Here is a 25421-nt window from a genome sequence, read left to right as displayed (position 1 = left end):
AAGGAATTCTCCCTAGTGAGGGTGGGGAATTCCTGGCACAGCGTGCCCAGAGCAGCTGTGGATCTCTGGAATTGTTCAGGGACAGGCTGGACCGGGCTTGGAGCAACCTGGGGCAGTGGAAGGTGTCCTTGCCCATGGCACGGGGTGGGATGGGATGGGCTTTAAGGTCCCTTCCAGCGTTTGCCAGCGGGGCCGGTGCCGCAGCCCGGGGCGCGCTGAGCCCGGGGCAGTGCCGGGGGTGGTACGGGGGCGCTGCCGGTACCGGTACTGGGAGCGGGGCGGTACCGGGGGCGGTGCCGGTACCGGTACTGGGAGCGGGGCAGGGCGGTGCCGGGGGCGGTACCGGGGTCGGTGCCGGTCCCGGGGCGGGGGCGCTGCCGGTGCCCGGAGCGGGGCAGGGCGGTGCCGGGGGTGGTACCGGGAGCGGAGCGGGGCGGTGCCGGGGGCGGTACCGGGGGCAGTGCCGGTACCGGGGGCGGGCGGAGAGGTGCCGAGGCATCGCCGTGCGAGCGGCGCCCCGTGTGCCTCCTGCGCCCCCGGCCAGCAGCCCCGGGCCGGGGCATGGAGGCGGCGCACAGCATCCCCGCGCTCGACGTGCTCCGCCGCTTCGGGGTCAGCGAGAGCTGCGGGCTCAGCCCCGAGCAGGTCCGCCGCAACCGCGACAAGTACGGCCCCAATGGTCAGTGCGGGACCGCCGTGGGATGGGGGCGGGTGGGAGGGGGCAGCGATACCGGGACACCTGTGTCCCCGCTGGGACCCTCCACCGGGACCGGGATGGGGACCCCGACTCTCCCCACCGGCACCGAAAGGTCCAGGGTGCTGCCGTGGGTTCCCCCCGGAGCATCCTCCCGGCCCCGGCTGTGGGGATGTGCCGCGAGACGCACACCTGTTGATTAGGGCAATATTTATTTGTTTTAATTACAGGCTAATTACCGCGGGTACGGGGCGGCCAGGGACGTCGGCAATTAGCGGGGTGTTAATTGCGCTGGCGGAGGGACAGCGGTATCTTGATAGCAGGAAGGAAAGAGGGGAAGGGCGCATTGCCTGTGGGTGACAGAGGGAAGCCCCAAAACAGCCTGAGAGGTGTCCGGGTGGGGGGACCTCGCTCGCCCCTATCGGTGCTGTGGGAGAGGGAGGGGTGGTGGGGACACTGTCCGTGTACTGGCCCGGCCTGGTGTCCCTGTGTCACACTGACCCTGCCAGGTGTCACACTGATCCTGGGCACCCTCTGCGAGCATCTGGGCATCTTCACGGGATTGAGAAAGGGAGTTTTTAAACATGTGTTTTGCAAGTTTTCAGTGTGCCCAGGAGGGGCTGGCTGGGGTGTCTGGACCTACCCAGGTGATTTTAGGGTTGCTTTGTTCAGACTGTGACCAAGGTCAGAAACAGGAGGGTTTAGGGTGGTTTGCTCCAGTGCTTTGGAGTGAGTCCCTTCTCAAACTTCTGCAAGGAGATAACTGTGTGAACTCTCCCCTGGGCTGGAGCTTGTTGCATCTCCTTTTTGCTTGGTCCTCATGGATGAGGCTAAGGAAAGCCTGAGTAGATGCTGGCAGGATTACTGTCCATATTTCTGTTTGTTGGGAGGGCTGTTAGGTGGGATCAGAGGGCTGTGACTCCTGCAGCCCTGTGAGCAGCTGTCCTGTGCTGAGCTGTGCTCAGGGCTCCATCCCAGCAGTGCTCCCTTCCCAGGCAGCTTCAGCTCCCTTCCCTGAGCTAGAATGGTCATAGCTGCACTTGGGAGCTCCTGCCACAGAGCACCTGCACAAGCTGCAAGCAATGGAGCCTCACATCTGCTCCTGCTAGGCTTGATTTTGGAGAAGGACAGCTGGAGACCTGTCTGGTTAACTGGGAGGAGCCCCTCTGCTTTGGGGGCTGCAGGCAAAATACATCCTTAATGCAAAATACACCCTCATCAAACAGGTGGCTGGTCTGATTTCAGGGTACAGTTGCAGCCAATTTCTGCACCGTGCCCTGGTCCTGTGGCTGAAGGGAGGTCAGTGCTGTGCAGCAGGGTGTCACTGATGGGCATCACCTTTGTGGGGCTCCTGGTGGCTTTGTCCCTCTGTTTGCCCAACTGAATCACCATCACTGAGTCAGGCTGCTCAGTGCACTGGGCTCTGCCTTGAGAAAGGGAGCTCAAAGGTGTGACGTAGGTGCAGAGCAAAGGGTTCGTGCTGGCAATTAGTTTGCCTTTACATTTTTTTTCTTCTTGCTTCCTCCTCCTGCAAGCAGCAGCTCTGTGCTCTCCTCGCCTGTTTTGTTTCCTGTGCACCCCAGCATTGGGTTTCTCACAGGCTGTTGGTTCACAAGAGCTTCTGGCTTTGGGTGTCCTGTGTCTTCCACCCTCCAAGCTCAGCTCTGCAGCTCCTGTACTGCACAGCTCCCAGCAGTGTGCCTGAATGTTGAGAGCAGTGATGTGGGCAGTGAAATGTGGTCGAAGGTTTTTAAATATTCTGAATTTCTGCAGTTTCTGAGCAGTAATCATATTTTTCTCATGATGCAAGAGACAGAGACAGTTTAGAACAGTTTAAAACCATGCAGATAGGGACCTGTGTGGTTTGCTTGGTTTAAAACCTTAAGCAAAAAGTTGAGGTTTTTCCCAGCATGGTGAGCACATGCAGGTTTGTTGTGGCAGCAGGCACCAACCTCCTTGTTCTAGGATACCCTTGGCTGTCCTGTTTGGGAGAGCTGCTTGGGGTGAGGGTGCCACAAGGGAGCAGCTTGGGACAATGAGCTGGGCTGTATCAAATTGCATTTCAATTTAGGTTTAAATTAAACTCTGGCAGCAGAAGTGTGGGGCAGTTTGGTGACTCGTTTGAGCTTGCACAGAAGGGGAAGAAAAATCTCGTGTGGCTCAAAGTGCAGAGCAGACCTTAAGCTCCAGCCACTTTCATTTTCTCACCCTCCTGTCTCACATTCATTCATTTCCTTCTAATCTTGAGCTCCAAACTGCCAGTGTGGTAGTGAATCACAATCTAAAATACATCATCTTTCTGAAAAACTGCCTCCTGACATGCTTCATGGAGCTGCTGGCTGCTGCTTTTTTATTGCATTTTAAAAAATATGAGCTGCAACGAGCTCTGACGTTAAGTGAGAAGCAGCTGTCATTGGTGTGACTGATAGAAAATAATTTTATTTTTGAGGGCGGTATTCTTTTGGAGCTTAGAATTGGTTTTTTTTTCAGATCCAGTGCTCACAAGCACATTTGCAGGAGGAAACAGAGAGTAATACTGATTATTTGGTATCTCCAGTTTGTGGCTGGGGAGCCAAGCAGTGTGGTACAGATTACTGGAGTGGAAGAAGATATTTCTCCATTAGGAAGAGCTTGTGTTCTCGTTTAAGCTCTGTCATCAGTGCTGTCAGCATGGCCTTTCATTTGCCAAGGAAACTGGAGAAGCCGCACAACATTTCGGTCTCACCATGGCAATTCTGAATCTCCCAAGTCAGTTTTAATTAATAAATGCTTTGGATGTCTCACATGTGCCTGTCAGGTGCTTCCCTGTACCTCATCCCATCCACCAGCTCCAAGCTCCACAGGTTGCTTTTAGACCACAAAACTTAAAAAAAACCCAAACAAAAATAACCAAATGCACATCTGTCATTTTATAATAGACTGAGCAGCAGGGTACGGGCATGCAAACATTTTCCTTCCTAAATGTAAAACCAGGGGCATGATTTCCCTCAAAATGATTTGAGTTTTGCTAAGGCACTACAGATGTAAACAGGAGTTGCTTCGTGGACAGACAAGTGATTTTTCTGTTTTAAATATAGCTCTGATTTATCTCTTCTAAATGGATTTCTGAGTGTAAATGAGCATACATTTCAGGCAGGATATTGCTGGCATTAATGCCTATGCATAATTTTATTTGCTCCATCGGTAACCTAAATGGGCTGTGAATGTCAGCAGAGTCAAACTCGGGGCTTCAGCATAGGGGTGTTTATCTCGTGTTTCATCTCCTCTGACTGAGGCAGGAGCCCTGCTGCGGTTGGAAACTCAGCTGGGCAGGACCATCCTGCCCATCCTCCCTCCCTGGGGGCTCACCCATCCTCTTCATTCCCCGCCCTGCTCCGGGTGACCCCTCACCATGCTCTGCCTTGATGGAGGTGCCATGTAGCTGTGTCTAAATGCTCTTCAAACCAGCTTCAGCACCAAGCCCACCAGCAAATTTGTTTGTTTTTTTCCAGCCTACCTCCCTGTGTCTCTGTGAGCTTCATCCAGCATCCCAAATCTTTGTGTTTATTCTCCCATGTGCGTGCCTGGGCGGGAGGAAAACATCCCCAAGCCCAAATCCAGCTCCTCTCCTGAAACCCCCCAAGGAGCTGGCATGGGCACACACTGAGCCCCTGTTCTGCTAGGAACAGCACCCATATGTGATTTATTTCTATCCTTTCCCCAGGATGAGTGTGTCCATCCCTCTGTCTGTGCGTGCTCCGCCTGCAGAGCGGGGCTTGACGTGGAATTAGCTGCTGGCGGTTGCTAACGAGCCAAGGTTATGCTCCAGCTCCCTCTTCACAATAATAAAAACAACAACAACCAAAAAAAAAAAAAAAAAAAAAAAGGGGGGGGGAAGAAATAAAATTTCTATTTCACGCTGCAATATTTGAGGTGGCAGCAAGAAGAGGAAAAGCAACATTTTCTGACTCATCAAACTCTGCGCTCTGTTCCTCTGTGCATCGCCCACCTTCTCCACCCCCGAAACACACGCTTAGCAGTCTGATTCATAAACATGCTACGGGTTGTGGGGCTTTTTTTTTTTCTCCTCCTCCAAATCCTTTCCTTGAGGAGACGTGCTGAGGCATTCAAACCTTGCCAGTGCCTTTAAATTTGGGGAGAGGCTACACAAAGTTTTCGTAATTGACAAGGAAACTTGGGGTTTTCATCTCTGAGGTTACCTGCATTCACACCTACCTCTGAAAAACACTGTGAATCAAGAACAGTGTTCAGAAAAACTGACATCTGCTGTCTAAATGCTGCAGGAACCAGGGAAGGAAGATTTTCAGGGCAAGAAGACACAAACTCAGCTAAGGGAGAAGGGACTGTGTCTGGGGTTGGTCTGCCTTGTGGCACAAGTGTTATTTCATGAAGATTTTTATTTCATTGCTGGTTTTAAAGCTGGGGGTGGTGGAGGTGGTGCTACAGAACACTGATTTAAGAGGAGCTGGAGGCACTGTGGGTGCCCAGATGCTGGCTTGGGAGGTGCTGCTTCCAGTAAGGGGCTGGAATGGGTCCTCCAAAAACACCATTAGTAGCAAAATACCTCCCTTCTCCCAGGGTAATCCTCTTCCCCAGTAATTCAGGTGTCTCTTTTGAAGTCCCTACTCCAGCCAAAATTTTATGGCCATCCTGGAGCCACACTTGCCATCACCACCAAGTCACACCTCTGCCCTTTTCCATTTCAGCACCATTGGTCCTTCTGCATGTTTTAAGCCTTTTCTTATCTCCAGATCTGGTTTGGATCTGGGTCATGTCCCCCTGGGGTAAATCCCTGAAAAATCCTATTGATATTTATGTTGCAAGTAAGTTTTCCTTTCTAAAGCTTTCCTCAAACCCATTTTTCATGAGTAAAAAGCATCACTCCATGCCTCGCATTTCTGTTGCTTTCTTCTTCCCAAGGAGAATTTTAATTTTTTGAGAAGCATCCAAGCTGCTGCCTTTTCACTCTGCTTTTGATCTGCTCCTGCAAAAGGGATGGTGTGAGAACAGGGGGCTGCTGCCTGCAGGTTGGGTCTGTCCTGGCACAGCCACAGCCCAGGTGATGCCTCTGGCATGGACCCCATGGCACATCCCTGACGAGGATTTGTAAATTTGCAAATGTACAGGGTTGCAAATGCTGGCACAAAGCAGGGCTGAGCAAGGGAGACTTGAAGTGACTAAAAGCAGATGGTTGTTGTTTCTGCTGGGGCCAGCTGCCCTGTGCAGCACTCAGGACCATGGCTGATCCTGTGCACAAAACCTCCCTGTGCTGTGATCTGCATCAGGGATCTGAACCAGCCCTCACAGGGCATCACAAACCTCACAGGGCTGCTGCTGGCCCCAAGGTGCTTCTGTTATCATAGTCCTGAAAATGAGGTGGTTTGATGCTTTTCTGTATGCTCAAACCTCTGCAGGAGCCAGCTTTGATTTTTCTCCCACACACAGCTCTTGCAGAGTCAGTTGGGATGCTGATACCCCTCCAAAATATTTTTTGCAGCTGAACAGGGTGATGTTTTCTAGCACTGCTGGCACTCATGGTCTCTTAGAAATACCAAGGCAGGTCATGATTATCAGAACAGTGTTGGGGTTTTCTGCTTGTTTTTATATATTTTCTTTCTTTTTCCCCCTATTTTTTGCCCCCCTGTTTTCCTTTCCACACATGGATGACCTCCCATGGCATCTCAGATGGGGTGAAGGCAATGCAGGCAGCCCCTCAGTTGGAGCACCTTGGGCAAGAGAAAGCTGATGCTGAGGGCACTGGGATGGGTGGAAGGGATGGATGGAGGACAAGGGGCTGTGGCTGCTCTGAGTGGGTGGGTGGCAGCAGGACAGAGCTGTCTGGGGTTTCAGTCCCATCAATATTGCATCAAAGTGCAATATTAATACACAGAAAACTCAGAAAGCACCAACCTCACAGCCCGTGTATTATTCTGCATCTGATAATTATTGTTTTTTGGTGCTATTGTTACTCATGATCTCTTTTTTTTTTTTGTATTTCAGTAGAAGTAGAAAGTATAACCTAACAATAACCTATATTTTAATAAAATCCCTGGCTGCTCCATGGAGCTGCTGTTGTTACCAGTTACCTCACTGGAAAACAGGTAGCAGAGATCTGGGCTGGAAGTGTAGAAATGTTGAAAAAACTGGTGCCAAAAAGCAGCAGAGAAGATTGTGGTTCCTGCAGTGTTTCCATGACGTGAGCACGCACCGGAGGCTCCCCGTGGGCGTTAACCCCTGGCAGGCAGGGCTGCAGCAGCTCTGCTCCCCTCATCCCTGCTGCCAGCACAGAGCTGCACTGGGGCTGCCTGTTCCCATCAGGAGCAGTGCTGGTGGCTCCTCTCCCTGCTGTGCCTCTCTGGGTGACTGAGCCACTCATCCCCTCAAAGAACACATCTGAGTGCAGAGTGCTGCTCTTTTGGAGAGATGCTGGATTAATCCTTGCCTTGATTAACCTCTGTAACAAGCATTTGCTGGTTTGCTCTGGGAACCTCCCAGTTTTTGAGGTTTGGCTGCTCATTATCACTCTGTAAAAGCCTTTTCTGTTTCTCACCCGCAGAGGTGGCAAGTCTGTGGTCAGGCTGTGGTTTGGTGGTGATCCCATTGCCCGTGTGCTGCCTGGTCCAGCACATCCCTGGACATTCAGGACATGTGGTGGCATCAATCTGTGACCTGTGATGGCTGAAATCTGAGATGCTGTACCTCTTGTTAAAGTCTAGATCTATGGTAGTCCTAAAGCTAAGTGTCAGTGCTCTGATCATCAAAATCCTCCTAAAATTTAAAAGCTCAGAAATCTGCTGGATGTGCTGGTGCAGATCCTGGCTTTGTACCCTCTGGTCCTACATGAACCCACTTGAGATTATATACACATTTATATATCCTATTGGAGATTTTATGTTTTTCATTTGAGATTGTATATGCATGTCCCATTTGAGATTATACATATGTGCTCTATTTGAGAGTAACACATGTCCAATCTGAGATTTTTTTATATATATACACACATATATATATTTCCCAATGGAGATTTTATGTACATGTTTTTCATTTGAGATTGTATATGCGTGTCCCATTTGAGATTATACATATGTGCTCTATTTGAGAGTAACATATGTCCAATCTGAGACTTTATATATATATATATATACACACACATATATATATCCCATTTGAGATTTTATTTAGACGTTTCTCATTTGAGATTATACATGCATGTCCCATTTGAGATTATACATATGTCTTCTGTTTCAGAGTAACACATCCAATATGAGGGGTTTTTTATATATATACCCCATTTGAGATGTTATATATGTATATACTTTCCCATTTGAGATTATATATATATATATATGTATATATGTATATATATATATGTCTTATTTGATAACCAGCTAATATAACATTAACACACTGATAACTTATAGGTATAGATATAGATACAGGTATAGGTATAGATAGATACAGATATAGATATAGATATAGATATAGATATAGATATAGATATAGATATAGGTGTAGATATAGATAGAGGTATAGAAATAGAAATAGATATAGATATAAATATAGATATAGATGTTATAGATATAGATATAGATATAGATATAGATAGATATAGATGATATAGATATATACAGATACAAATAGATATAGATATAGATATAGATATAGATATAGATATAGATATAGATATAGATATAGATATAGATATAGGTATAGATGCAATTCCCCCCCACACACATTGGCAAGTCAGTGTGGGACAGCTTTGAACAAAAGTCTCCTTTATGGAGGGACGGCAAAGCGCAGACAATAACAATCAGTTTGTCCCGTCGGGAGTGGCAGATCCCTGCTGGAGGACAGTGACAGGGCGGTCCCGGTGCCGGTGCCGGTGCCGGTCGGAGGTGCGATGTTTTGGGGAGGAAATCCGCTCCTTGCTCTTGCGTGTCCCCTGTGCCCTGGGTTCCTGCCCGCGGTATTTTTGCTCCGGGTGTTTCCTGCTGTCGGAGCAGCCCGTGTGTTTCGGGGCGGCGCTCGGGCTGTGCCGGGATGCGGAGCCGGGACAGCCCCGAGTGTCCCCCGAGCCAGCGGCTGGGAGAGCTGGGACAGCTGTGCACGGCTGCGAGTGCTCCGAGCCTCGTCAACAGACAAAACGCCTTCTTTTATTTTTATATTTTTTATTTTTAAATTTCTGTTTTTTGATATTTTTTCCCTCTCTTTCTGGAGAAAGCCGCTGGAGCGCTTGCAGAGCCGTGCTCAGGGCAAACGCGAGGCTCTGGGTCTTTGTGTTAGATATGTGCTTTATTACACATGTGTTTTGTTTTTGTGGGGGTTTTTTTGTTTGTTTTTGTTGTTTTTTGTTTTTTAATTTTTTAGGAGTTTTAAAAAGTTTTCCTAGTTTTTTGTTTGGTTGTGTTGGTTTTTTTTTTTAATTTTAATATATTTCTTCTTCTGCTTTGGAAGCAGTTTCCCTTGCCTCTGTCGGTGATAAAAATCAGTTGTAATTTTGGGAAGGCTGTGTAGGTGGGGAGATTCTCTCTTCTCTTCCTTCACCACGGGCAGTGGAAGCTCGGAGATCCTGGAGGGGAGCGCTGGCCCCGGGCTCTGTCAGTGCCACATCCATCCCCAGGGATTTGCCCCGTAGAACATCAGCTCAGTTTGGCAGCAGGACCCTCCCGTTCCCGGGAGAACAGCCAGGCTTGGGATAACCCTGCCTTTACCTGCCTTCTGCACTTCCCTTTTTCCATTCTGCAACCTCCCGAGTCAACAGAAGGGCTAAATTAAGGAATATGTGGGGAGTGAGTGGAAAAGCAAAGCTGAAAAAGGCTGGCTCAGCAGGGCAGGGCGGGGCAGGGGAAGTGATGGAGCTCTGCTCCGGGCACTGAGGGTTCCCCTCGGGTCATCTTTGGGGTGTTCTTTGGGTTTTTTTCTGCCTTTCTGGGATTTTCCATCCTTTAGAGCCAGGGGTGTTCTCTGCTCCCCCCCGGAGGGGACTGCTGCAGTCACCCAGGAGTGACTCAGGCCCATTCTGGGGTTCCTCTTCTGTGTATAAAGCCTAATTCAAATTATTCTTCCCCTTTTTACACCTTCCCCCCCTTTTTTTTTTTTTTTTTTAATATCTAAATATATTTAGATAACCCTGTGCATAGATATATAGATAAGATTTTATCCTTATTCACAAGTCTGTGTTGGTATCATGTATGTATACATGTGTAATATTTCATCTGTATAGTTGTGCACACAGATATTATATACATTTAGAAGGAGATTGTGAAAAAAGCCTAGAAGGGACTTGTATTTCCAGGGATCTCCAAATATCTCATTCCAGGAAAGGAACTCCTTAAACCACACAGAAATGTGTGATCCTCAGAGTTCACCCATGAAAAGCTTTAATTGTCCAACTCACCCCTTTCTCCCATCCAGAAAAACAGATCCTTTCTATCCTACAGAAATTTTTTTCTTCTGATATAATCCAAACTAGACTTCATTTTCCATGAAAACCCATCCAAGAGGATTGCTGAAAATAGACTGTTCTCTGAGAACAGATACCAGAAAAAGCAAAGGGAGGGCTGGGGGCAGGTCATCTGGGGCAAGGAGTTCTGCAGAATAAATTAATGATTGATAATCTCAGTTGGAGTTAAAAGCAGCTCATTAGCACTCATTAGTGGGTCGGGGGATGCATCACCCTGCAGATGCACTGGATGCATTTTATCATCCTGATTTTATTATCAGGGGAGGTGGGTTGGGATGGGATGCCATGTACAAACTTCAATATTCCCCACAGGTTTGCCATGACAGAATCATTTCCTCCAGAAAACAAACAAATGGAAAAAATACTCCAACCCAACTCCCTCCAGACCACACTGAGGATGGAGTTGGATCCATTCAGCTCTGAGCTTGGGGCAGAGAATGTTTCCACCCCAGTGTTCACAGTCTGGACTTTCATGATCCATAAATGCACAGTTTGTGCCCTGGGGCTTGGCTGCAGGCAGCAGCAGGATTGATTAAAATTTATGGATTAAAACATAGCAATTAAAACAAACAGCTTTGGGACGAGTCAGGGTGAGCAAGTTCCTCATCCTGGCAGGGAAGGGGAAAAGATGCAGTTTGGATTTAAAAGCAATATCCTGTAGTTCTTGATTTCTTTTTCCTTTTTTAAAATTGACTCTGCAGTTGTTTCAGTAGTTACATTTGTAATGTAATTTATTATTTCTGTTTCTTACTTACTTGTATTATTTTTTGGTTTATTTTCCAAGACATGCAAATGTGATATCCTTAATGGTTGCTTACAGCCTCATGGAAGTTGCTTGTCTCAGTGTAAAGGGATTTTGGAGCTGTTTCTTGGGGAGGCAGTTTTGCTGTTTCCCCACTGAGTCACTCCCTTGCCTTTCCCTGCAGTTATGGAAAGGGTCTGCTGGAAGCAGAGGTGGGAAGAAGCAAAAAATACCCAACAATACCCCAAAACTAAACAAAAATCCACCAAACCTTTAGCTTTATTTTGATCAAGCTCCTGTAGTGGTTGTGGGGTTTTGGGTTTGTTTTCCTCTTTTTCCAAAACCGTTACTATTTAAATGCAGATTTTTAGCTTTTCCACCCGGGAGCCGGAGCTGGAAATTCTTTCCACTGCGTTGGTGCAGGAGGGAACAAACCACTGCTTTTAGTTTGCTCACATAATCCATCCCTGGCTGGAGCCAGGGTTTCCTCCTTCCCCTCCCTCCCACTCCAGAGCAATCCCAGGATCTGCTGATGGGAGCAGGGGACATCACTTGAAGTCCCATTTCCCAAAGGTTTTTCCTTTAAATTTCTCCAATATTTTATTCTTGCAAGCGCCACGTGGGCACTGGAGCAGCAAGCCCAAGTGGCAGCTTCATTTTTCAGAGCAAAGTGGGCAAAATCTTCTGTCTTTATGTTTCTGGCCTTCAGGAAAGGAGGTGGGATGCTGGCAGGGAACCAGTTTGCTTTTCACTGTGCTCAGGGCTGGGCAGTTAGTGGCCCTGTGCCAGGACCCTCTGATCTGCAGTGAAGGGAAGCTTGTGCTGCCCAACATTTTGGGGATGAGCCATTTCCAAGAATAAAGGAAGGAAAGTTTAAAGTGAGATGGGTGAGGCTTTCCTTGTTTATTTTACACTGCTTCTTGGACCATTGGTGTGATGCCACACTCCTCCTCCATCCCTGTTTCCCTCTCTCTGGACACTGGGGCATGGTGGTGGTGGCTTTTCCTGCAGCACAGGGTGTCATGTCTGATTTTCTGTGAATAAGAAGGTAGTTTTGGGCTGGGTTTGCTTGGTACTTTGCTGTTCTTGGGGGGCACATCCAGGATAATTGCATTTCCTAGTCTCTGACCTGCTGAGATCAGCTCAGCTGGGCAAAAAAGGAACAAATGAGCCTTTCAGCTTTCCCCCTCCCACTGCAACAGTGGGGCTGCTCTGCACTGGGACCCCATCACTGTCCTGGGGGACTGATGGTGCTGGGATGGGTTCAGAACCTGTCAGTTTGGAAGAGCAGGGTGAGGGTGGGATGAGCAGCTGGCCTGGAGCTCTGTCTGCCCCCAGAAGCCTTTTTTTTTTTTTTTTCCATTTTTAGAATTTTTTTGCCAGCCATTGACAGTGTCCAGGTGCCAGTGAGGAAAACGGTTGGATCATTTTTACAGTAAAGCACTGCCTGGAAAACAGCAAGGATGTTTCTTGCCTGATGCTCTTAAACCTCTGCTGTCCATCCTCATGTTATACTCACCCACCCTGGGCTGCTGCCACCCCCAGCTGCCTGAATTTGCTTATTTTTGGGGTGGTGGATCCCCCATCCAGAGCAGTTCTGGGCTTTTGCAAGGTGCAGGACATGGCTGGAGCAGGGATGAACGCTGGGCAATTACAGGAACAGCAAACCAATGGTGTTTGCCATGGGAGGGGGGGGGTTATATCTCATTTATTTTATCTTTCTGGTGCCTTTTGAAGCAGCCCTGAATGAGTGGCTGTCGCTGGTGTAAGCAAACCTCACCTGGCACACAGGAAAAAGCAGCTGTGAGGCGATAGGCAAATAAGGTGCTGGGGCTGGAGGGCTCCCCACCCACAGCACACCCAGAGCCACCACCGCCTTTGCTGTGCAGGGGAAGGCACAGGAGGAAACAGCCGTGGCTGTGGAACCAGCCCTTGGGGGTGGTGGAGGCAGGGAAGGGCTGAATCCTCCAGGACCAGGCTGTGGTGCAAAGCAGAGCTTGGCTGTGGCCACGTGGCACAAGGATGGGGATGGATGCTCCATCCCTGGCAGTGTTCAAGCCAGCTTGGAGCAAACTGGGATGGTGGAAGGTTGGAACAGGAGGATTTTTAAGGTCACTTCCAGCCCAAACCAGTGTGATTCTGTGCTCCCAGTGCTGTGCCTGCACCCATGGGGTGGTTTTTGTGCAGGGTTATTTCCTGTGTTCCCTGGGGAATGCTGGTTGCTGCAGGTCTGTGGGCTCACATGCTGTCAGTGCAGCCTGGGGTGTGATTTCCATGTGTGGGTGGTTGGGGTCAGTGACTCCCCTGCCAGAGGGTGCCCTGGGACAGCCCCAGCCATGCTTGGCTGGTGAGTTTAACATCTGGGGCTTTTCTGGCAGGGAGCTTTGGGGTGTGTTTGCCCCCCTCCTGCTGCAGGAGCATGTGGTAGTTGTGTTTCATCCTCTGGGAGCATCAGGGAGCATTAGCAGCAGTGTTTGTCATCCCAGATAATGCTAAAACACCTCAAAAATGCTCATTTTCACACTTGTCACCTGGAGGATGAGGAGCAGCCCCACACTCCATCCTTGGGTGGGATTTATGGGCTGAGTGTGTGTTAAAACATTCTGGCAAAGCCTGTCCTGGCTGTGCATGCAGCAGTTTTGGGTTTTGGGGAGCAGTGCTGGCTGTCAGCAGGGATGAGGCAGAGCAGACATCCCTCCAGGATGGGATCCCAAACATCCCTCCAGGATGGGATCCTTCCCATGCAGCCAGCCCTGGGAAAGGCAGCCAGTTAAAATAACAATTTATCCTGCCTGCTGTCTTGTGGGATGGAGGAAGGATCCCAGAGCAGCCCTGCCTGGGGTCCTGCTTTATGTCACAGCACAGGAGCTGCTCTCCCAGCTGGGGTTGTTTCAAGGTTTTCTTACCCTTTTCACTGCTATTTTACTGCCTGTCAGCAAAGTCCAAAGGAATTGGATGCATCCCTTATTTTGTACATTCATTTCTCCTTCCCTGTCTATGGGAAAAGATAATAAAGGCAGAAAAAAAACAACAAAAAAAAGTGATTACATAGAAATAGAACATAGAAATATAGCTTGAATTAAGTTATTTGGAGCAAAAAGTTGGGCCTGGGTGTGATGCTCATCATTATTCTCCCAGAGGGCATCATGCTCTTCCTACATAATTTGGGGACAGAAGTGTTTCCCTTGAGGGAAATCTGATTTTATCCAAGGGAAGCTCCTGAAATGAAGAGGGAAAATGGAATTTCAGTGTTCACCCTGCAGGGTGTTTGCTGTTGTGGATTGCACTGTGGATTGAATGTGCCTTGTCACCTTGTGCCTCACTTTTCCCCAATCCCAGTGAGGTGCAGGATGGAGAAACACCAGCTGTGCAGGGATGTGCTGCAGGGGTTTCTGCTCCTGTTGCAGCAGCAGCAGCAGCTCAGACGTGTCCCTAAGCTGCCCCAGCAGCAGGCTGTCCCCGCTGGTGTTTGCTTTGGCAGGGAGCAGGGCTGGTGTCCCCGGGGACACGGGGCTGTCACTGAGCCCCAGGGCAGCCTGTGCTGCTGCCCGTGGGTGGCACCAGTGCTGATTTCCCTTCTCATCACCTGCTGGCCCTGCCCTGCCACGCTGCAGGTGCCAGCCCTGGGCTGCCTGCCCTGTTGGGGTGGGCAGCAGCTGCAGATCAGCCTCCTGCTGAAACTGCCAGCCCCACCTCTGCCGGGTGCCCGGGCTCCTGCAGCCCCTGGAGCACCTTTGGGGGTATTTTACTGCCTGTTTGGGACAGCAGCACCACACGGTGTGATGGCACAGCCAGGAGAGGCGTCGTTGTGACAAGCTCAGAGCAAGTGCTCAGCAGTCCCTGGAGCTGTGGATGTGTGCCAGGCAGAGCCCTCTGAGGTGGTGGGGCTGGGGGTGCCCTATCCCAGAGGGGACAGTGCTGTTGTGCTGGTGGGAATGGCCCTGTGACATCCAGGCTCCCCTTGGCAGATATGCATTCTCTTGGCTCTGCTCTCCAAAGCTGTGATGCAGAAGAGGAGCAGAGGAGCCCCAGATGTGTCTCCAGGCTGCAGGTCCTGTGATGGGGCTGCTCAGCTATTTATGGTTATTTATGGTGCATGTGGGTGACACAATTCGGGGTTCTCTGAACCACCATTACCACTTTCCACTCTCGATGGTGTCACTGCATTTGTGTCAGGGAGCTCCTGCCCAGAGCTGGATTTCTGTGCTCAGCCACCATTCAAAGCAAGGGGTAATTCAGGTGCCAGCCAGGAATTTCCATTTCAGCCTCTTTGCACTCACCATGCTGTCCCAAGGCAGTGACAGATTTGGGATTTTGCTGTTTTCCTGCCCAGATGGGACATGGCAGCACTGCAGACTCACACAGAACTTGGGTTTGCTGAGTAGTAAACCCTCTTATTTCTAGTGAGACTTTGGATATGACAGAAAGAAGCTCCAGCCCCAAACCTTCCTGTTTTCCAGTGTGTTTTTATCAGCTCACACCCAAAAATGTGGGTTTATTGTGACTTTCTGCCCTTTTTCTCTGGGTGTTTGGGTGCTGAGCTGCCACATGAAGAGTGGTGGAAGGAGTCCCTGCTGTCAGGGAGCTGCCTGGCTGTCAGTGTGCTCAGAGCTGGGCTTTGGGAGGTGCCTGCAGCAGCAGTGGTTTGGTGGCAGTGGTGGCAGCGTGTCCCTGCCTGTGCACGTGTTTCCTGAGCTCACAAACCCTGCTCTCATCAAGATCTCATGCAAACCCTGCTCTGAGAACAGCAAACCCAGTGTGGGAGAAGCCCTGAGAGCACTGGGCTGTTCCAGGTGGCTGCTCAGGGTGGAAAGTCAGCCCAGGCTGAGCTGTGGGAGCCCCAGCTGCACCCCAGGACACCTGCCTGCCCTTAGCCCTTACCTTGCACCCTTAAAAGTGCAGTCTGGATGGAAATAGCTGCAGCAGGTCTCTTCTGCTTTTAATTTTGGAGGCTCTCTGGGCTGGGGAGAGGAAGCTGGGGGTGGGGAGGAGCTGTGAGAGGACAGGAGGCACTTTGCTATGACACGCTCTGTAGAGTCAGTTCAAACACTGAAGGTGCTCCAAGATTAATTTTATTTTTTACTATAAAAGTAATTATAGGCATGATGTGCTGCTCTGTGTCTCACAGTGGCAGGGGATCAGAGTAACCTGACCCAGGGGGATGTGGGTTTAAAACTCCTCATAGTGGGTTTGCCTGTGAGGGCTGAGGACCTGGTTTGAGGCATGAGCACATTCAGGCTTCTTGTTTTCACTGGTTGGTTTAGTGAAGGTAGATTTGGTTTGGGGTTTTTTTTTTTTTTTTTCATTCCTCTGAGTGAAAATAGGTGGTGGAAAGCAGATGAGCAGGTTTTGCTTCCTGCTCTCACTTAGGGCTCCACATTGGGGCTGTTTGGAGACAGCCACAGTGGTGGGGCATCAGTGTCTGCCTTGGGATTCCTCCTGGACTCATCTGGCCCTTTATGCCCTCCCAGAAACACAAGGAACAGGAGAAACATCTTGTTTTATCATAGGATTGTCAAGGGTGGAGAAGATCTCTAAGTTCATTGAGCTGCCACCTGTTTCTTGTCAAGAGCCCTGAGAGACCTGGGGAGAGGAGGAGGCTCTGGGGAGACACCAGAGCCATTCCAGTGCCTGAAGGGGCAGCAGGAGAGTGGAGAGGGGCTTTGGAAAAGGGATGGAGTGACAGGAAAGGGGAATGGCTTCCCACTGACAGAGAGTGTGGTTAGATGGGACACTGGGAATAAATTCTTCCCTGTGAGCATGAGGAGGGCCTGGCACAGGTTGTCCTGATAAGCTGTGGCTGCCCCATCCCTGGCAGTGTCCAGGGCCAGGCTGGACGGGGCTTGGAGCAGCTGGGACAGTGAAAGGTGTCCCAGCCCAGCAGGGGTGGAACAGGATGATCTTTAAGGTCCCTTCTAGCCTAAAGCAGCCTGGGATTCTGATGGGTGCAAAGGGAGACAAGCACCCTGAGGGTCCCTCCTGAGCCCTCCCTGACAGTCTGGGCCAGCCTTGCCCACAGCAGGGCCAGCACAGCCCTTGCTGCCCAGGAGCAGGAGGATCTTGGAGGACAGCAGGGTTTGTGCACTGATGCCTTTTGGGACTACCTATAAACAGAAACCAGACAGAATTAAGGGAATAAAAAGTGGTTCTATTTATTGAAGGGCATTCAGGTACATTTAGGGCAGACAAATCCACCAAGTGCTACACCCAAAATGGATGATGGGTTTTCACACTTTTATAAGTTTGGTCCATTTGCGTATTGGGGGTTAATCTTCCAGTTACAGCTTCAGGTAATGAAATCATTTACCCCAAGTTTGCTCCCTCCCAACTCACTTTTGTTTACATTTCTTGGGGCTTGTGACAGTGAGGTGTCCTTGATTCCCAGGCCTGGAGGGGAATTGTTGGGAAAGCAGTGGCTAACACTGTATGGAGTTTAGAGTTACACACTAAAGAACTGCAGGATTACAAAGAGATGGGAAATATAAAAGCTAAAATCTTAAGGCATCACATTGTCCAGTGCTTGTGGGACCTGTTGGTGAAGGTCATGGTCACCTCCTGGGGATGTGGGATCTTGGGCAGGCTGGAGCCTGGGAGCAGTGTGGATGAGGCTGTGCACACTGGGTGGGTCCAGGACAGCTTGGAGCAGCTGAGCATCAGCTTTGGATTTGTTTCCTAGAGCATTGCAGGCTGTAAAGTACAACAGATTAATAGGAAATGTGGTCTGAAAGTTACAGTCCCCAGTGGGGCTGTATTGGGTTTTTGGCAGGGCATTTTATGGGATGGTTGGACTTCTGTGTCTTGGATTTGGAGAGGGCAACTCCTGAGGAGTATTTTTTTAGGCAGGCTGAGTGCTGGAGCCACTTGCAGTAGGGCTGTGATGTTTCCAGGGCTGCTTACTTGGTGTTGGGCTGACAGGTTTGAGGACAGGCTGCTTTGCTGTGGGAATTTGTGCAGAAAAATTTGCTTTTTGGGGAACTGCTGGGCATAAGGGAAGGGGTTGCTAGTCTGGGTTCAAATCACTAATTATCTTTTTATTTTTATCATTTTTTGCTGTACTGTGCTCCTTGGGCTGTTGATGAAAACCCACAGAGCTCCCTGCAGAAGAAGGTAAGTCATGGGCTGGACGTGGCAGCACATGCCTTGAGTCTGGGTGGAGTGTGCTGAGGACAAGGAGCAGAGAATCTCTGGGGTTATTTAATCTTGGTTTTAATCTCAGAGAAAGCTAGACTGACAGTAGAGCTGCCCTGTGACGGTGAGGCTACCTCTCTGACTAAAAACACAGGGGATTTGGTTTTGGTAGTTAAAAACAGACCCAGTAAAACCAGGGCAGTGCCAGAAATGAAATAATTTCATTTTAGAGAGAATCCCCTGTGCAATGCCATGTCCTGCCCAATGCCCCTGCCCAAACCAGGGCAGCCCTGAGCAGGCAGGTATGCAGTTCACTGCCCTGGGACCTGTGCTCTGGGGATTTTTTGGAGCACTAACTGTGCTTGTCTTCATGTTTTCCCACCAGGAAAGTCCCTCTGGGAGTTGGTGCTGGAGCAGTTTGAGGATCTCCTGGTCCGCATCCTTTTGATGGCAGCTTTTCTGTCCTTTGTAAGTACCAGGGCTTGGGCTGGCCCCTGCTGGGCACACAGGTGACAGCCAGAGGGAGGGCAGGTGCCTGTGGGGTGGAGATGCAGCAGCAGAGCAGTGGTTTCTAGGGCATAGAGGCAATATCACTGCATCTGCTTAGAGATGGAGGATTTTTCAGTAATGCTGATCCATCCAAAAATGGTACCAAACAGCTCCCTGGGCTGCCTTCAGTTTACAGCAGGCTGATCTGAGCTTGGTTTGCAGTGCCCCAGTACTGAACTGCCAATTCAGTTTTGCCCACAATCTACCTTGGGAACAACTCTGCTTGAGGAGATGTTTCCCATCAAGGTGCTGCAGATTTTTGATTTGTGGAGTGTAAATCAGTGTGTTTGGCAGTAGGATGACAAAGCTGAGACTCCTGTCCCTTCCTTTTGGATGTGGCTCATGTGTGGATAAGGGGGAAGGCTGGTCCCTTTTGGGTTTAATGCACTCCCAAAACAGCATGCAATGAAGTGAGTGCAGGTAAAGCAGGTGTGAAGCCTGTGCAGAGGTCAGGTCCTTGTGCCAGTGACTGTGTGACAGAGCAGAGGTGTTGCTGTGTTGACACAGTGCAGAGCAGTTAAATGGAGTGGAAATATTTGTGTGTGTGCTTCATTTGTACTATGGTATGAGGCCTTTGTGGGTGGAGAGGGGGCTCAGTGTGGGAGAAGCCACAAGGTCAGTCCCTGCTCTGCAGAGCTGCTCTTGGTGCACTGATTATTTGTGTTGCATCACTGACCTTCTGCCCAAGAGGGGCTGCAGTGCTGCCTGATCTCCCATTCATCAGCTCATGGCCATGGTCTCCCCAGCCATCAGCTCATGGCCATGGTCTCCCCAGCCATCAGCTCATGGCCATGGTCTCCCCAATCATCAGCTCATGGCCATGGTCTCCCGTTCATCAGCTCATGGCCATGGTCTCCTGTTCATCAGCTCATGGCCATGGTCTCCTGTTCATCAGCTCATGGCCATGGTCTCCCATTCATCAGCTCATGGCCATGGTCTCCCCAACCATCAGCTCATGGCCATGGTAACTCCAGTCATCAGCTCATGGCCATGGTCTCCCCAGCCATGAGCTCATGGCCATGGTCTCCCATTCATCAGCTCATGGCCATGGTCTCCCATTCATCAGCCCATGGCCATGGTCTCCCCAGTCATCAGCTCATGGCCATGGTCTCCCCAATCATCAGATCATGGCCATGGTCTCCCCAACCATCAGTTCATGGCCATGGTCTCCCCAACCATCAGTTCATGGCCATGGTCTCCCCAACCATCAGCTCATGGCCATGGTCTCCCCAGTCATCAGCTCATGGCCATGGTCTCCCATTCATCAGTTCATGGCCATGGTCTCCCATTCATCAGCTCATGGCCATGGTCTCCCCAGTCATCAGCTCATGGCCATGGTCTCCCCAGCCATCAGCTCATGGCCGTGGTCTCCCCAGCCATCAGCTCATGGCCATGGTATCCCCAATTATCAGCTCATGGCCATGGTCTCTCCATTCCTCAGCTCATGGCCATGGTAACCCCAATTATCAACTCATGGCCATGGTCTCCTCAGTCATCATCTCATGGCCATGGTCTCCTCAGTCATCATCTCATGGCCATGGTTTCCCCACAGGTGCACTGAGCACAAAGAGAGGCTTTCCTGGTGCAGACATCATGCAGGCATTGCCTGGCTGTTTGCTCCAGCCCCATTTGTTCAATGCATCAGCTTATCCCAGCAGAGGAGAGGAGGTTCCAGCAGTGGGATGTGGCAATTCCCTCTGACCAAGCCATGTGGGTCTGGCCACCTCCAGGTTGTTTCCAGCACATAACCACCTGTGGTTTGGCTCTTGTTTCCATCATCCTTCTTAAAATGTTGCTGCTCTTGTCTGAACCACATTGTGCTGCTTCTTTTCTTTTGCCACCAGATCCTGGCCTGGTTTGAGGAGGGGGAGGAGACCACGACAGCGTTTGTGGAGCCCATTGTCATTATCATGATCCTGATTGCCAATGCTGTGGTGGGTGTGTGGCAGGTAAGGCTCAGCCTGCCCTCGGGGTCTCTGCTCCACAGGCTGAGATCCTTCATCTAAAGGTCTGCTTGCTTCATGCCTTTGGAAACTTCTTTTCCAAAGGTTAATTTTCATGTTGGCTGTGCTTCCCCATGCCCCTGCACATATGCTCAGTCTCTGGCTGCCTCTTGGCTCGTTCTTTCAGTCTTTCTTTGGCAATTCTTGCAGGCTGGAGCTTATCTTGCAGTTATCCAGGCAAAAACTGCTTGTCTCCTAGCCAGGGACAAATGCATTTTCCAAGAAAAGTCTTTACTCTGCCCCTCAGCTCACTGTGTCCCTCCTGGGGGATGAACAGACACTTCAGCCAGTGATGCTGCTCCTTTGTATCTCTTCATTATAAGGCCATTTATTTATCTGCAGCTTGATCTGAAGTGAAGCTGCCGGATGGGGAAAAATACAGTTGGTTGGGATACACTGCTTCCCAAACCATGAATGAGATGACCAGCCCCAAAGGTCCAGGCAATGCCCAGGATCTGGAGTGATTAAACCAGCAGGAATCATTTTGCAGAGGCTGAAGGAGACACGGTGCTGGTGCCATCCACGGCACGAATGCATTCCAAAGGCAGGGCTGGGGCTGCTCCTGTCCTTGCAGTGGCAGGGGAAGGAGCCTGGCAGCAGCAGCAGCTCTGCCCTGTGTGCCTGCAGGAGAGGAATGCAGAGAGTGCCATCGAGGCGCTGAAGGAGTACGAGCCCGAGATGGGGAAGGTGATCCGCGCCGAGCGCAGCGGCGTGCAGCGCATCCGCGCCCGCGACATCGTGCCCGGGGACATCGTGGAGGTGGCAGGTGGGACAGGGGCACCAGGGCCTGGCTGCCAGAGGGAGGCCCTGCTCTGGCCAGGGGGTGCCCCAAAGCTGAGCCTCTTGGCAGTAGGGAGCAGCAGGAAAGAGAACAAGGCGTCCACTTCTGACGCGGGTTTTGTGTCTCGGGAGGGTTTCCCCTTTTTCTGGGGAAGTGGGAGAGCTTTCAGTTTTGCACCAAGATTCCCTGTTTCTGGAAGCAGCTCTCCCCTGCACATCCCTGGACCAGACATGGGTGAGGGGCCAGTGCTGGGTGCAGCCTGGGAGAGGCAGAGGGGATGAGCTGCAGGCTGCTCCTGCCTCTGGGTGGGTTGTACCCCCCAGCCCTTCTGTGGGAGCTGTGCACTCAGCAGAGCTTGCCTGGGGGTGTGCTGCCTGCCCCAGCAGAGCTGAGGAGGATGCATTCCAATTATTCCATCTTGTTTGTTCCTAAAATGATGCTGTAAAGCCCCAGAGCCACAAAACTAATCCTCTCCTTTCCTCCTCGTGGCCCTGCTGGTGGAAACATGCTGCAATCCCTCCTGTGCCCAGCCAGCTTGCTGTTATTTATGCTCCTGGTTGGGCTTCAGCTGGAAGATGAATATAAAAATAATGGAGGGAGGATCAAGCCAGCCAGATCCTCAGCTGGGTGAGCTGGCTGCACTCCCAAACCAGCTCTGACAATGCAGTCCAGCTGCTGACCTGGCCTTTAATTAAATTAATGAATTATTAATAAAATTCTGCCATCTTTTCCTGAATCAAGTACATACTGCCTGCCCATCAGCAGCCCAATATTACTTTTTAATGGCACCATCAGCATTGCAACTAGAATGGAAAGAGCTGAGCTCTCTGGAGGGGTTTTGCAAATTATTAGCAAATTGTGGGTTTAGGAGGTTATGGAAAGTGGTGAGGGTGCTGTCAGGTGCCTGGTAGGAAAGCACACCAGGAGGAAAAGCTTTGAACCTGCCGTGGACATCCAGGTGATGCCCTGGATGTGTGACAGTACAGGCAGGAGGGACTGGATGCTGTTTGCATGTGCAAATGTAATAAATTTGGCAGCAGGGAGCAGGAAACCTGTTACACTGAGACAAGGAGGGGGTGGTTAGAAGTTGGCAGGCTGCTTAAACCCAGCTGAGTTTTGCCCTTTTGTGATAAGGCCATGGAGGTGAGTCCTGGTGCAGGCAGCTTTTGCCTTTCTCAAAAAGTGCAGGCAGAGCATCTCCTGGGGAGCTCCACTGGGTGCTGTGACCCCTGTGGTGCTCAGGCAGGGCCAGTGGCCATGTCCAGGCAGTGTCCTGCTCTTTTCAGCTCTTTATCTTGGGAGATTTGTGGTGCTGGGGGCCACATGGCACACATTCAGTACCTGGCTAATGGCCAGGCCAGGTCTGTTCTGTGCCATAGGATAATAATAAATAAATAAATAATAATGCACTGTGCACCCTGGAACAATATTAAATAAATTAATAAAAAATAAATAATAATAAAAAATAGAAATAAATAAATAAATAATGTACTGTGCACCCTGGAGCAAGTGGCACCAGGGCTCTCTCTGTCCCTGGATGTTTCAAGAGTTCTCCTCTGCAGGATTGGCTCATGTTTGCAAGTCCTCCTGCCTTTCCCAGGGGAAGAGGAGCTCTTTGCTCCCTCTAAGTTGCTCCAGCCCTCTGGAGCAGATGCAGAGCCTGAGTCTGTGCATGAAGTGGATCTTTTGGGGGGGTTCTGTGCTGGCCCCCCCAGCTCAGTGTCCCCCAGAGAGGGGTGGCAGGGAGCAGAGCAGGTCTGGCTGGGTGGCAGATGCTGCTGCTGCATCCTGGAGCATTGGGATCTGCAGCTGGAATAACTGGCTGGGTGGTGGAGCAGAGCCAGCCCCCTCCTGCTGTGCTGGGGGGGTTTATGAGCCCTGGGAGGAAGCACTCGTTAAAGTCTGGGATTTGAGAGCATCGTTAGCAGCCAAGCCTGCAGTGTTGTGTAAGGGATGTGAGGGGCTGGCAGCCAGGGCTCCCTCAGCCTCAGGATTTCCAAAGTGTTGGAGCAGGGTTGTGTCCTGCTGATAAGGGAGCAGGAGGAAGAAACCCAGTGGAAAAAGCAGCTTTAATTTTTTTTATTTTTTTTTTAAGGAAGCACTTGGAGGGTGGTGTTGGGTGCATAGGGCAGCTTTTACCTGTGCCCACTGTGCTGTGCCAGGAGAGCCAGGGATGGTGTTTTGTCGTGGACACAGAAGGTTTTCTACTGTTAACAGCTTCCAGTCAGCCCAGAGAAACCTGAAGCAGGGTTAGGACTGGCATTAGGAAGTTTGGATTGCTTTAACATGGGGATGTTCTGGGTTTTTTTTGCAGGAAAGAGGCAAGATGGGGGTGCAGGGAAGAGGAGAGACAGGGACATGGTGGGGAAGGGGATGCAGCACAGCAGGCAGGGCACCACCAGGGTTTGTCTGGGGGCTGACTTGTAAATTATAGACAGACAAAATTAAGCTTTAACAAACTTTAAAAGCAGAAACGGGGTATCCCAGTGCAGGACCCTTTGCCATGGGCTGGACCCCTCTTTGCTCCAGGCTGGGTGCTGCTGTGCACCTGCACATGGCTGGTCTGAGTCTGGGGTTTGCTGTCCCCATTCCTGGGGTGCTGGGTGCTGCCAGTGCCTCCTGGCAGAGCTGCTGTGCTGCTGTCCTTGCAGTTGGTGACAAGGTGCCAGCAGACATCCGGATCATCGAAATCCGCTCCACCACCCTGCGGGTCGACCAGTCCATCCTCACAGGTGGGTGGGGGCTCCTGGAGCACAGCCTGCTCCCTTCTGCTGCCTTCCTGGAGGAAAATTTGGAGCTGATGCTGGGATAAGTGCTTTGCTGGGGTGGGAGAGCAGGGTTTAGATGATGCTTGGACCTTCCCAGGTCCTCAAGTCACGGCACAGGTGAAATGTGTCTGGTGCTTGCACACAAAGCCTGGGGTTTCCTGTGTGACACTGGGGTGTGACATTCCCATGGTGGGTGTTTGGATAGCTTGGTGCTGCTCTAGGGTGCTGTGGGATGTGTGGTTCAGGCTGGGGACAGGGATGGGCTGGGGCTGGAGGGGGAACATGGGTGGTGCATCTCTCCCCTCTTGTCTTGGCAGGGGAGTCTGTGTCGGTGATCAAACATGCTGACCCCATCCCTGATCCCCGGGCTGTCAACCAGGACAAGAAGAACATGCTTTTCTCTGTAAGTCCCTTACCTGTCTCCACCTCTCCTGTGGCTTTCCAAAATGCAGAGGCTGGTGGATGTGGGAGATCTCTGAGTAGAGAAAAGACCTGAATCCATAAAGAGAGCCCCAAATCCATAAAAATAAGAACCTGCTTCATTTGGATTTCATTTAGGCTGTGGCACATAAGGCCTTTAAATACCTTGGGCAATCTCAGAGCACTTTTTTTCCATCAAGTAGGATGCATTATGGATGGGGAAGAGGTTTGTGGTTGAGCCTGGAGCTATTGCAAATTTGGGTTTCCTCCTTTTTCATGTTCTTCCCAGGCAGAAAGTCAAGTCCTTAGGGGGTTACAACTCTCAGGAAGGGTTCTCCTGCTCCTTAGGGTGGGTTTACATAAAAACCCAAGATGTCCCATTTTCCCTTTGACCAAGATCTCATGTTCTCCTTTCGCAATGAGGAACCCATTTCTCTGCTCAAAAAAGATAGATAGATATAGGTATAGATACGGATATAGATACTGTTATATAGATATAGATGCCACTCTGTATATACATATATATATATAGATATAGAGATAGATAGATAAATATAGGTATAGAGATAGATAGATATAGGTATAGAGATGGATATAGATATTGATGTATAGATATATAGATATATAGATATATAGATATAGATATATATGCCACTCTGTATGTACATCTATATATAGATATAGAGATAGGTAGATAAATATAGGTATAGAGTTAGATAGATAGATAGATAGATAGATAGATAGATAGATAGATAGATAGATAGATAGATAGATATAGGTATAGAGATAGATAGATAGATAGATAGATAGATAGATAGATAGATAGATAGATAGATAGATAGATGTATAGATATAGGTACAGATATAGGTATA

At 50.0% G+C, this 25421-nt stretch overlaps 1 protein-coding gene across 1 annotated transcript in view; it reads left to right on the top strand.

Annotated features, from left to right (window-relative positions):
* Positions 1 to 487: 487 nt before the first annotated feature.
* ATP2A3 (ATPase sarcoplasmic/endoplasmic reticulum Ca2+ transporting 3) overlaps positions 488 to 25421 on the top strand; it is a 52886-nt gene continuing 27952 nt past the window's right edge. Inside the window, 7 exon segments of the mRNA XM_079325256.1 lie at positions 488 to 679; positions 17989 to 18006; positions 18413 to 18495; positions 20421 to 20525; positions 21207 to 21345; positions 24012 to 24092; positions 24446 to 24531. Of these exon segments, the coding sequence (XP_079181382.1) occupies positions 562 to 679; positions 17989 to 18006; positions 18413 to 18495; positions 20421 to 20525; positions 21207 to 21345; positions 24012 to 24092; positions 24446 to 24531 (630 nt within the window). The 5' untranslated portion in view covers positions 488 to 561.

The sequence above is a fragment of the Erithacus rubecula genome (genome assembly GCF_903797595.1).
Source record: "Erithacus rubecula genome assembly, chromosome: 22".
NCBI lineage: Eukaryota > Metazoa > Chordata > Aves > Passeriformes > Muscicapidae > Erithacus > Erithacus rubecula.
Note: the sequence above shows the minus strand (reverse complement) of the source record. Positions and strands in the feature narration are given on the sequence as shown.